Genomic DNA, 13,784 nt, shown 5'->3' on the forward strand with positions numbered 1-13,784 from the left:
CTTCCTTGCCCAACAAATTCCAATGATAGATCACTTTTTCTGTTGCTGCTTATCATGTTACTAGAAATTCAGGAGTTTAAAATTCAATGCTCTTAGCTCACACTTGTGTAGCTCAGAACCCAAAAGGCTGCATTCCCTGCTTGGAGTCTCACTAGTCTCAAAGTGGCAGCCAGGCTGAGTCCTTGTCTGAAGGTAGTTGGGAAAAAAAATCCACTTTCTAGCTCATTCTTGTTATTGGCAGAATTCAGTTCTTTGCAAATATATCTTGCTAATTTTCTTTTTTTATAGAAAGATTTATTTATTTATTTGAAGTCAGAGTTACACAGAGAGAAGGAGAGGCAGAGAGAGATAGAGAGGTCTTCCATCCGCTGGTTCACTCCCCAATTGGCTACAACAGCCAGAGCTGCTCTGATCCAAAGCCAGGAGCTTCCTCCAGGTCTCCTATGTGGGTGCAGAGGCTCAAGAACTTAGGCCATCTTCTACTGCTTTCCCAGGCCATAGCAGAGAGCTGGATGGGAAGTGGAGCAGCCAGGACTTGAACAGACGCCCATATGGGATGTTGGCACTGCAGGTGGCGGCTTTACCTGCTACACCACATCACCAGCTCTGCTGATTTTCAAGACAGAGCACTGGTCTCAAGCCTTAGAGACTTCCCACATGCCTTTCCACATGGCCTCCTTCATCCGCAAGCCAGTGATAGTGTTTCAGGTCCAAGGATTCAACAGGAAACATCCATCATGGAGTGGGAAATCTCAAGTCCTGTCTTAATAATTCTGCCTACAACATAGGGTCAGTATTACAGGTATGGAAACTGAGGCTGCAAGAGAGACAAAGAGCGGTAAATGTTCACAGCATTGATATGGAACCAAGGTCTGTTTGCTTCTAAAATCTTGTTTTTCTATTATGTGATGCTGAGTTGTAAAAGGCATAGTCTTCTGAAAAAATGTCAATGACTATCCTAAGTGCCAGAGATCTGAGCCAGAAACTGGGAAAGCAAAATTGAGTGTGTGGCTGCACCTGACTAGTACAGACAGGTTTCACAGCAGATTTTGACCCAGGGTAGCTGAGTTCCCTAAGACCATCAACACACTAACTTGTTTCCACTCCTCTTTCCTCAACTTGCCCCAGATTGGTTTTAAAGATTACATTACTTCAAATCAGATCCAGGCAACTTTAAATGGTCATGCTCAAACACAGCCAAAGAACAATATATATTCTTTGCTTTTCTGTTTACTTCCCTAAACAACTAATTATGTGGAAGAATCTCCCATGGCTGTCATGTCAGATTTTCTGGTGTCTAAAAATCATTTGTTTAAATGATTCCTTGTTCTGTGACCTGGATAGGGTGAAAGAGGGTACTTGGAGAGTTAAAAGCAAAAATCATTTTTTTTTTTTTTTTGACAGGCAGAGTGGACAGTGAGAGAGAGAGACAGAGAGAAAGGTCTTCCTTTTTCCATTGGTTCACTCCACAATGGCCGCTGCGGCTGGCACACCACGCTGATCCAATGGCAGGAGCCAGGTACTTCTCCTGGTCTCCCATGGGGTGCAGGGCCCAAGCACTTGGGCCATCCTCCACTGCACTCCTGGGCCACAGCAGAGAGCTGGCCTGGAAGAGGGGTAACCAGGACAGAATCCGGCGCCCAACCAGGACTAGAACCTGGTGTGCCGGCGCCACAAGGCGGAGGATTAGCCTAGTGAGCCGCGGCGCCGGCCAGCATAATCAATTGTAAACTAAATGAAATACAAGACTGCTGTGTTCTGCTCATCAGTGAAACTCCAGTACAATAGGGTAAACATTTGAAGATTTTGCTAAATAATGGAGGTTTAAAAAAACAACATAACTAAAAGCTCTAAATTATTTTTTGGGCAAACTTAAATAAGGATTTTAATTTTGTTTTTGTTTTGAAGGAAGTGACCTTATAATGAACTTAGCTTTCACTCTGTCTCAACCACACATTCCAAGATTTAAGGACGATTATGAGACCAAATATTTCATATTCAAGGAGATATCACAATTTTTGATTCAAAGGATATGACTGTGCTAAACATCTCTAAAAGATAAAATCAGAAACCAGGACAACTGTTCAAATTCAAAAATAGCTCCTTATTGTTTTGCATAGACAGTCATGAAATTATATCATAAATTTTCATGGAAAATGAAGAAAAAGTTCACTATACATGGAATCTAAGGTGACTCATCTGTGTTTCTTTTTTTGAAGACTAAAGTGTAGCAGTATTTGAAATTAAAAAAAAAAAAACAGGTGTTCCTCAATATAGTAAATATTACATTTTACAATAGTATCATAATATCATTAAAAGATTACTCCCCAGGGAATATTTCCCTGTTTATTTGGACTATTGTATAAAATTTGTGGGCCTTTTCTTTGTTTTTTTTTTCCCCATCTATTTATTTTTAATTAACAAAAATTATATGTGTTTGTCATGTATAGCATATAATTGGGGAGGCATAATGGCTCAATTGTGATAAACAACATGAGCATTATATCATATAGTCATATTTCGTGGTGAGAACATTTAAAATCTATTTTCTTGGTGATTTTCAAGAATGCAATTTAAAATCATTAATTATAGTCACCAGGGTGTACAAGAATTTTCTTGTTGTTCTATGTAACCAAATTTTGACCAACATTCCCCACCTCCAACCACAATTCTATTCACCATTTCTATGAGTTGGCCCTTTTAGATTCTGCATGTGAGTGAGAACATGTAATGTTCGTCTTTCTGTCCTGGCATATTTCACTTGACAAAATGTACCCTAGGTTCATGCATATTGTTGTCAATGAAAGAAGTTTCTAAATAGTATTCAACTGAGTATCCAATGTATATCACATTTTTTTATTAAGTCACTCATTGATGGACACTTAAGTTGATTCTTTAGTAGCTATTTGTATATTGCCGCAGGAACATGAGAGTGAAAAATATCTCTTTGACATACTAATTTAATTTCCTTTGGATATATACTTGATACTTAGATTGCTGCATCATATGGTAGTTCTATTTGTAGTTGTTTAAGAGGTCTCCATGTTGTTTATAATAATACCTGCTTTAATAACACATCCCCACCAATAGTGTTCCAGGGTTCCCTTTCTTTATATCCTCTTTAGAATTTGTTGTCTTTCATTTTTTTGATAACAGCCATGTGTAAAATTTCTAAGGTTCTAACATGTAGAATGGGTATGCATATCTTTTCTTTCCCTTCCTATTTGTTTTTAACATGTGTGTTATCCCCAACCAAAACATCATGATACCTAGGTCTATTAATAGGTAATAACCACACATGTAAAATAGTATTGACCTTCATTTCTGTAGCAATTTATTTTTACTATTCACCTCCGTTGGCATTAACCTACTGGGTTGCCATAAGACTGTGAGGCAGTCTTATGCCATCATTTTTCAATTCTTTATAATCATGTAGCAGTAAGGAAAGAAACTTATTGATCACTTGACTAAAGCTAATATTTGCCTGTTGTCCCTACTATTCTGCTTTTCATGACTATAGCAAAACACCTCAGAGAAACCATTTGTTAAGCAAAGAAGTCTGTTTTGACTCATGCTATTGGAGGTTCACAGTCTAAAATTGGACAGTTGTATGGGTTTGACTGTCTAATGAGGCCACAGCATGGCAATGGAGGGGCATATGCAAAAGAATGATCACGCCAGGAAACAGAAAGAGGAACTGGACCCAAATCAGGTTTTTGTAACTAATCCTCTTGCAAGATCTCCCTTCTGGGGCCCATCCCCCCAGTGACCTAAGGATTTCCCACTAGGCGCATCTCCTAGACACCACAATTGGATTAAGTCTCCACCCTGTTAGTACCATCCAGTCATGACTTAAGGACTGAAGGGCCTGCATGAATTCAGGAGCCATATCCTCTTCAGATCAGGGCATCACAGTCTATTTTGTTACCCCACACAGCATCTTTAACAAGGCATTACTGGGAAATGGGATGTGTGGTCACTCAAAGAAAAGGGATGATTGACATGAGCACTACTTTTGCTGATCACACTTGAGCCACAGCTTGTAGGGCCTCTTATTCTTCCTAGGTAACTCCCTTTATTTGATGTAAGCTTTCCTCAAAATAAGCAAGTATCACACTGAGGCCATGGAGAGGCGTAATTAAAATATTTACAGTATACTAATTGCAAGTTTAGGTTCCCTACTGCAAAAATTTTTTAAAATAATATTGTGGAACAGCCTAAAATATAGTCATAAATGCATATTTGTAATGTGACAGAATTACAATTTTAAAACATTGAATTATACTTTGCTTGGTATGTGATTTTTTGTGTGTGTTTAAGTTTTTTTTCATATTCTGAAAAGCTGTTTTGCTCTAAGTCCAGTGCTTTTTACTTTTATCCACAGGGAAGTCATAATCCCTCAGTTAAAGAGGAGCTGGTTACCATGGAAATCACTCTAATGCCACTGACTCAATATTTTGATTTTGCTGACATTTAATGTGAAAAGAAAAGACAGGCTAAGATTTATAGAAGTCACTTTATATCTTTGTTATAATGTTGACAGCTAGAAAATCATAAAGAAAATATGCATTTTATAATGAACTCCAGTTAACTCATCATTATAAATAACTGAGAATTCATAAAAAGAACAATCTGCATATTTATATAGTTTTGCCTTTGAGTGCACACATACGCCTGCATGCATTTGAACTCAAGATTTTTCTCAACCCCTGAACTGGGCTCTGATTTTTCTTATTACTCAGGTCATAAATTGGTAGAGACTTGAGTATACACAGTTTTATAATTGCCTTTTTATTAAGTTTTCTGAAGAGAAAGGAAAATCTGCATGATGATCACCTTTCTGCACAAGTCTATCATTCTGAACTGAATCCTAATAACCTATCCAGTCCATTTAATACTCTCAAATCTCGATTGCAGCTGAGCATTTCCCCAAAACATCCAGAGAGGTGTTTTTGTTTTTTTTTTTGTTTTTTTTTTTTTTTTTTTTTTGACAGGCAGAGTGGACAGTGAGAGAGACAGAGAGAGAAAGGTCTTCCTTTTCCATTGGATCACTCCCCAATGGCCACTGCGGACAGCGCACTGCGCTAATTTGAAGCCAGGAGCCAGGTGCTTCTTCTGGTCTCCCATGCAGGTGCAGGGCCCAAGCACTTGGGCCATCCTCCACTGCACTCCGGGGCCACAGCAGAGAGCTGGACTGGAAGAGGAGCAACCGGGACAGAATCCGGCATCCCAACCAGGACTAGAACCCAGTGTGCTGGCGCCACAGGCGGAGGATTAGCCTATTGAGCCTCGGCACTGGCGCAGAGAGTTCTTCTTTGAGAAGAAATGTTGGACTTGGACCTAATGTATACGTCTCACCACCCATCAAATAGTTATCCAAATTCAACTTAAATCACAGCCAGATAATTTAGTCACTTTCCCCTCACCTGCCTTTAGAAGTTTATACAGCTGATACTTCTGCTTGATAATCAGCCATTGGAAAAACCTGTGTCCTTAGATGGTAGAAGGACTTGAGAAAGAACTGTGGGCCAGTCCACATAAGGAACTAGATAGCTGCAGGATCTCAGATGGATGGTCATCATTTCCAGTTATAAGACAATGAACTGCTGCTCAGGTCTTCTGTCTGAGGGCAGTATCATGATTACCCATATTTCCCCCTTTTTCACTGTAAGTCGCCCCTACCCAGGGCAGTATCATGGTTTCCCCCTGTTTCACTGTAAGTCGCCCAGACCCATAGGGAGTTGCTCTGAAGCACGCATTCTGCACCTTCCCCGGAATGCTGCCGGCAGTGTGACCTGGTTTGGTGGCACATCCCTTCCTCACTGCTTCCTTGTCTGTCTCATTCCTCCTCTCCCTTTGGGTGGTTCTTTTACTTCTTTTTATTCCTGAATCATTCCAGAGTACATTTGGGCCCACTCATTCAGAAATCACTATCTGACATCAATCATCTTCTTTTGCAAACAATACAAGGCAATTGATTGTGTAGTTTTCTGGCAGTATAAGTAAGAGAGGGGTGACTTCTGGTATAAGATCACACAAATAAAGAGAAACGAAAAGCACCATGTGTTAATTTCTGTGGAAACATGATGACAATTATTTAAAATGTACAAGAGGCAAGTCTTAGATGGCCTTTAAGGTGTTAACAAGTAAACTAAATACCTACATTGTTTCAAAAGTTTCAATGTGTTACGAGGTAAAGAACATAGAAATAACTCTAAATCATGAGAAAAAAGTCAAATATACACTACAAGGCAAAGGAACCAAAAGGAGCCACATGAATATACAAGCAGACCACACCACAAATGCTCCCTGTAGGGACAGGCATTGTGGTACAGTAGGTTAAGCTGCCGTTTGGGATACCACATTCCATATCAGAGTGCTGGTTTGAGTCCTTGCCTTCCTATTCAGCTCCCTGTCAGTGCACCTGATCGCGTCAAATAAGGGCTCAAGTAACTTCAGTTCCTGCTGAAGTAGGCAGACATACAGGTTAAAATTGATCAGATTTGTGAACTGGAAGACCACGCCCCTGTGTGACCTCATGCTCCTACCTGATGCCTTTGCCACGCCCCTGTGTGGCCTCATTCCCCTACCTGGCCACACCGGGGTGCCCACCAGCCAATCAGGTTAATTAACCACTCCCCTTTGGAGTGGGTTAAAAGCCTAGGGCACAGTGTTCCCAGGCCCTGCTCTTCTTCCCTGGCCTCTTGCCAGGACAGGGCGTGCTGTAGCCCTGCACCTCCAGGGCGCATGGCCTTCGGGCCATGTGCTCTAGGCTTCCTGGCCTAGATGCTCATCCACATGGCTGGTTCCTGGTGCTTGGTATGAACCCCCATTCACCTCTCTCCCCTAAATAAAGCTCTCATTCTCTTACGCACCTTTCTTATTAAATAAAAGCTTAAAATGTATCATGCTGCCTTGCTCATCTGTGCCGGTATTTAGAATTCTTCTCTAAATATTAGGCAAGAACCCTCTTGGGCTTATTAATATCGGGGATTTAGTAATAAACCTGTGGTGAAATCGTAAGGCACCCCAAATTCCAGTAGCGCATGTGGCACCCTGGATAGCATTTCTAGGGAACTTTAAGGGGCCACATTTCAGGGTAAATTTTAGGGGGTCTTTTCCAATTTCACTGCCACTCACAAGGGAAACCTGGATGGAGTTCCTGACTTCAGCCTGGCCCAGCCTTGGCTGTTCTGGCCATTTGGGGAGTGAATCAGCAGGTAGAAGATCTCTATAAGAAGTGAGCTTGCTTCTCTTTCTTTCCACTCCACTCTTTCTCCCTTTGTCTTCCTTCTCCCCACCAAGTGAGGGATACAAAGAGAAGCCAGCAGCGTGTAACCCAGAAAAGAGCTCTAGGCTGAACAGACCACATGGTACCCTGATTGGGATGCTCAGCTTCCAGAACAGTGGAAAAGGAATGCGGTTCCTTATAAGCCACCCAGCCTGTGAGGCTTTGTTACAGCTGGCAGAACTCACCAGGAGAGCTTTGTCATAGCACACTTCAGAACACTCTCCCACCAGCAGGCTCTCAGGAAAAGCACAGGAAAACAAAGACCTTACTTATTTCAATAACCGTTAAAGAGCTGGTGAGACAGAGTGTTTTTAGCAGGACATAATTCATATTCGTAGACCAGCAAGGATGGCTGGATAGATCTGATTTGTGTATTTCATAGCTGAGAAACAATATAGGCAAACACATAAATTAGAGAAATAAAGTGGAGACTGAAATATGTAGTATAGAAACAAACATACATCTACATACATAATTTCATATTCACTAGCTGGAAATACACTGAAATGCCAAAAATGATTATTTCTAAAAGATAAAAGTACAGGTTATTTTCTTTTTTATATTTTCCAGAATTAAAAAGCATCCCTAATAATCACATAATACTTCCATTAACTCTACAAATAGTGTCAATAAAAGCAATCTAAGATAAATTTTGGATGAATTTCTAGGCAGAATTCTCTACTGATTTGAAATTTTAAGGAAGGAAACTCATATATTGTCTTTTCCTTTCTGATGACACAAATTAAATAAATTCTCCTGGGAGTGGTTTGACAACACAACAACAAATAATTTGCCCCTTTGTTTTTCATTTCTGGGACTCCCGGGTGATGGGAGCAGGATTATGTGACCACCGCAGAAGTGAGAATCTCGGGAGTGTGCTGCCTTAGTGTGTGGTCTGAAATGGAGTTTTGGGTGCCGTGCACCCGGTGTGTTACCTTCAGATCTTTCGTGGGGCTTCCCACTCTTACTGGCTGCCGTGCTGTTGACCGTCTCCGAGGAGGTGCTCAGCTTGGTGCTGGGGTCCCTCTTGGGCTTAGGTGGTGGTTGTCTCCGGGAGCCACAGCTGCTGTCATCGTCTGTGCCCCCGACTGAGTGAAGGGACTGTGATCTCACGGAAAAGCCACTGGGGCACGGGTGGGGAAGTCTGTCCTGAGGAGCAGGCATTGTCATGAATCCCATGCGGAAGTGTTTGCCCACGTAACTTCCTTCGTGGCCTCGCCCTACTTCTCCACCTATGCTGTAAAAGAAAGTAGACCAAAATCCGTGAAGACAGTGATCCAGGATACTCACACGCAGACTGGCACGTATTTACACTGGTGAAATTGCAAATTTTCACTTTAAACTGGTGACAGAGCACCTCTGTTTTCAAAGGGTTGCCTTTTAAAGCACTTTCAAGTAGCATGGAAGCATTCTATGCTTTAGTGCTAAATTACAAAAGTAAATACAATTTGATTATGATCAGAAATCTCAATGCATACTTTCTGATATCTTAATATTCAGACATGCTTAGTATCCCAAAGGAAGATTACTGTATGGCAAGCTTTATCTTCAATCTCTTTTCTTTACTTTGAGCGACTCTTAGCAGTAGCTTAAAAAGTACACAAAGAGAGATTTGTATGTGTTTGTGTCGGGGTTGGAGGTATGAAAGAGAAAAGGACAGAAAGAGAGAGAGAGACTGAGAGAGAGAGAGAGAATGAGAATACTATCTACTGATGCATTCCCCTAATGCCTGGAATGGCCTGAGATGGGCCAGACTGAAGCCCGGAGCTGGAACTCAACTCAGGTCTCTCATGGGAGTGGCACAGACCCAAATACTTGAATTTTCACCTGCTGACTCCCACAGTGAACATAAACAGGATGTTCAGTGCCTAAGCCAGGAATTAAACCGAGGTACTTTGATGTGAGATTCAGATGTCCTGATGGGAGTCTTAAGGCTAAGCCAAATGCCAGCCCCCATAGACTGCCATTTATCAGGTAAATGAATCCCAGCGGCCAGCCCTTGAGATCTTTGTTCACCATATCATCAAAATCATTGCTACTATTTGTTTGATTAAAATATTGGGAAATTTGAAATAAACAATGATGATAAATTTTCTATTATCAAATTTCAGAAAGAAAAGAAACAGAGACCAGGACAGAGACAGAAGTGGGGAGAGGAGAGGAGCCTGGAAACAAAAAAAGGAGGAGAAAAAGGAGAGGAGGAAAAAAAAAAGAGAGGCAAAGAAGGAGGAAAAACTTGCTCAAATTGGCAAAGGAATTAACTAGGTTTCTCAGTTACCCAGGGACCTTCAGTTATGTTTGGGATTTCATTGTTCTAGCAATCTAGCTAGAGTAAAACAACAGCATATAGTAAAAAGGTTGTTAGTGATACTGGTGCTGTCTTATCTGAGGCACCATTTTAAACCCTGGGCGCCATTTTAGGCTCTGGTCCAGTTGCCATCTTGTATAATAAGTTTTGGTTTCTTCAGAATAAGTTTCAGTTCCTACATCCAGCCTGGCTCTCTAGAAGTCAGGTGACCAAATGGCCCAACCACAAGTGTCAATTCCACTCTCACCTTAATAGGATTTGCTGTTCCCACTTCCATATCTCTGCATGGCTATAATAACACCTGTTTTTCTGCATAAGCTCTCTCTCTCACCCTCTCTCTTCAGCCTGTTGTGTCCCCCCCACCCCACACACACCAATAAAACATTTCTTTTAACTCCAGTGTTTGGTGTGTTTTGTGGTAGCCTTTCAGAAGTGAAGTTTAAATACCACCTGAGATGGACCCAAATCGTTTATGAGCCTTCAGGGTATACAAAGTTTCCAAATTTAAGATTTTTCAGGTGTACATTGGAAAATTTGAATGCCAAATAATAGATATCAGAAATTCTTTTCCAGTTTGAAGTTCAACTAGTCACACATGAAGTATTTTTTGAGCTTCCTTTATGCCATTTATTATTGATGATTATTTTATAAAGAAAAAGGATATGGATAGGGATGTGGATTCTTTTTTAAAGACTTATTTATTTATTTATTTGAAAGTCAGAGTTACAGAGAAAGAGGGAGAGAGAGAGAGAGATCTTGGATTCCCAAGTGGCTCCCCAAGTAGTTCTAATAGCCAGGCTGAGCCAGGCCAAAGCCAGGAGTCAGGAGTTCAACCAGTTCTCCCATGTAGGTGGCAGCGACCCAAACACTTGGGCCATCTTCCTCTACCTTCCCCAGGCCATTATCAGACAGCTGCATCACAAGTGGTACAGCAGGGACACAAACTGGCACCCATATGGGATGCCAGTATCTCAGGCAGTGGCTTTACCTGACATACTACAACGCTGGCCCAGAATGTGGACTTTTAAAAGAAAGATTGTTCTAGAGTTTTCTCCATCAGTGGAATTCATTCATCAATAGAGGCATCGTTAAAAATAAAATAACATAAATTACTGATTTTCTCAGCTAGGAAAGGTAAAAAGTTCCTTTGAGTACATGAATTCTTGTAACTTGCTGAGTTTAGCTTTCCAGATGTGTGAATTTTTTTTTTGAAATTTTAAAATTTTGAAACTCTAATTTTATCTGTTTCTGCCTTCATAACATGAAGGAATTTGAGGTATGGTGTTCAATTCTCTTTATTGTATCTTTTATGTCTTTATAACATTTGTCACTAGTTTAACATTCCATTAGGAACAATAATGGGAAATGAGACTTTTCTCCTATTTATCTGAGGCTTATTACAATTGCATGTCCATTGTGGATAAAGCTAGAAAGTGTTCTACAAGAACATTAGCCTTGGTTTCTAGCATTTAATTCCAATGATAACTTGCCACTCAGTCAAAATTATTTTATATGCATTTCATTTTTATGAGTAGTTTCCATTGGTATTCAGATAGTAAGTAGACCTCCTGCAATCAAGGTGGCTAGAAGTGCAATGCAGCTCTTTGGTGTAGTGGGTTAAGCCACTGTCTGCTGTGCCAACATGCCATTGGGCACCAACTCAAGTTCTGGTTGCTCTGCTTCAGATCTAGGTCTCTGCTAATGCACCTGGAAAAGAAGCTAAAGATTGCCCAAGTCCTTGGGAAGAAGCTTCTGGCTCCTGGCTTTGGCCTGGCCACGCCTCAGTAGTTGAGGACATTTGGGGAGTGAATTAGCAGATGGAAGATATCTCTGTCTCTCTTTGTATCTCTCTGTTATTCTGCATTTCAAATAAATAAATAACTCTTAGAAAAAGGAACAAGTTCAGTGTACTGATCCAGCAATGAATATCCAGAAACATGAATGACATCAAAGTGGTGGCTAAATGGAAGTTTTCACAACATAGCTGTAAACATACTGTCAGTGCAATTTTTTTCCCCACACATTTTATTTTATGCTTTTTTCCCCCAAGAATATCAACCAAAACATAAACTAGGAACTTACTCAGAGTGAAAAATTATTAAGGAAGAATATGAATAGTGAGGGACACAGATAGTCTTTATGGTATAAGAATATCTTTGATTTGTGATGATTGTGGTCTTGTTCTTTCTCACAGAAGATAAGCTACATGATTTTATCCAACTTTTCCTTAAATCATTTTTCATTTCCATGTAGTTTCCCTATGTGTCTTGTCATATCATTGAACAAAAGGATCCTTGAAGAATTTATTTGAACAATCATCTTGTTCCAAGTTAACAGCCACCTGGAGAGATTTATGTATGTGTTAATGCACACAAGCATTTGACAGAGTTACTGGAATTCATTGTATCAGCAATTTCCCTGTTTCTTCTGACCTAAATTAGGTCTGCACCTTTTTCCAGTTAAATAATTAGCTCTGCAGTTTCATTTTAGAATTATCTTTTATCAGCATAAAACAGTTTCATCTAACTCCCTGAATTTTGCTCACATATGTACATTTAAACACATATATAAATGCTTGTTTTAAGAGAAATTCAACAGTAAAAATAAAAATATAGCAGATACATGCGCAGTTTTAGTTTGACCAGGCTGAGGATGCAGGATAAGGAAAGGGGGCTAACACAAAGGCCATTATTCAAGTCAGGACAAGGGTGAGAAATAAAAGCACTGGCATATCTAGGTTCAAGAGACCAAGAAAGCTGATTAGTACAAAGCAAATTGAAGATTGTGGCATGGAGCATGCAACTAGGTCTGGAATTCGCTAAAGGAATCTGTAGAATTTTTCAAATATTCAGATCCCAGGACCCTATACTAAGGGCAACTGCTGAATCAGAAACTCTGTAGGTAGGGCCAATGAGTCTGTGTCTTTACATTTATATCCAGATTTTTCTAATGTTGCTGATCCAGAGCCCCTCAAAGATATATTAATAACAATAGAGTCATTAATGAGCATGTACCTGTAGTCAGAAATAGGAAGATAAAAGTACCAAGCAAAACATTGGAGCTGCAAAATTGTATAATGTGTTAGTCAGAACTTGTCAGGTTGTGACAGTTAGGTGGGCTAATAGGTAGCTAGGTAGGTCCAGATTGGAATGAGAAAAGAGGACGTCCCTGTAAGAAGGGATAAGATGCATGGTTCCCCCAGAAGCTGCCTTTAGGAAGACAAAAGTGAGGATCTCACCCTTCTGAGTTTCTGGTTTTATCAAGAAAACAGAAAGAAGTTACCTATCCCACCCTCTGGTAGCTTTTTTATTTTGTGAGCAGAGTAGACAGGATTACCATTAAGGCCTTCTGATGAGCTTCAATCCCACCCTTTGATTGTTCCCTGAATTGTGTTTCAGACTCCACTTCTGTCAATTTCTTGGGTCTTCTCTTGGAGTCCCCCTCCTGCCTTCTGTGGCAGGGCTTTTCTGACTTAAAATAAACCTGGCTTTGCTTACTGTTTTGTCTGCCTGGAAATTCTTCTACATGAGACAAGAACCACTGTCTCCTTCTTTCATTGCCACTTTTACCTGTAACAAGGTTATCTTGCAGTAACACATAGTCCTCCCTCACTAGTGTCTTATTACGCCATAGGTCTATTTCTTGATTGCTTTAATTGGGCTGGCTATTCACCAGTTGCGGTTTTGCTCCATGTTTTTTTCATTCATTCTTTATTATAGTCCCCTATTAAGATATGTTCTCCTGACAAAGGGTAATCACTGACTGAAACACCCAATGTCTCTTCAATTTCTACTTATATGTGGCATATAATATTTCATTCATGTTCTACTGATTAAAACCAATATTATGGTCAAGTTTGACTTTAATGGATAGGAACATAGCCTCCAATAGGATGATGCTACCTATTATGCGATGGTATGCATTTTCCTCTTACAGCAAGAGGACCAAATTCCTGGTGTTACCACTGTGGTGATGCCAGGAGTTAGATGGGCTAATAGTTAGGTCAGGTCCCTGTTACAGTGAGAAAAGGGGCAAAGTCCCTTTAAGAGTGAACAAAATGCTTACTTCTCCCCAGAAGCTGCCTTCTGCAAGACCAAATGTCAATCCCCAGCCCTCTGAATTTCCAGTTTTATCATAAGACTAGCAAGACACACTACAGATCCCACCCTTCTGATGAGTTTTTTG

The 13,784-nt window shown here is 40.4% G+C and overlaps 1 protein-coding gene across 1 annotated transcript in view; it reads right to left on the reverse strand.

Moving 5' to 3' along the window:
- NYAP2 (neuronal tyrosine-phosphorylated phosphoinositide-3-kinase adaptor 2) overlaps positions 1–13,784 on the reverse strand; it is a 308,720-nt gene that overhangs the window by 177,113 nt on the left and 117,823 nt on the right. Inside the window, exon 4 of the mRNA XM_002712507.5 lies at positions 8,227–8,528. Within this exon, the coding sequence (XP_002712553.2) occupies positions 8,227–8,528 (302 nt within the window). The remainder of the gene's footprint in view (positions 1–8,226; positions 8,529–13,784) is intronic.

This window comes from Oryctolagus cuniculus, chromosome 3 (assembly GCF_964237555.1).
Source record: "Oryctolagus cuniculus chromosome 3, mOryCun1.1, whole genome shotgun sequence".
Classification (NCBI taxonomy): domain Eukaryota; kingdom Metazoa; phylum Chordata; class Mammalia; order Lagomorpha; family Leporidae; genus Oryctolagus; species Oryctolagus cuniculus.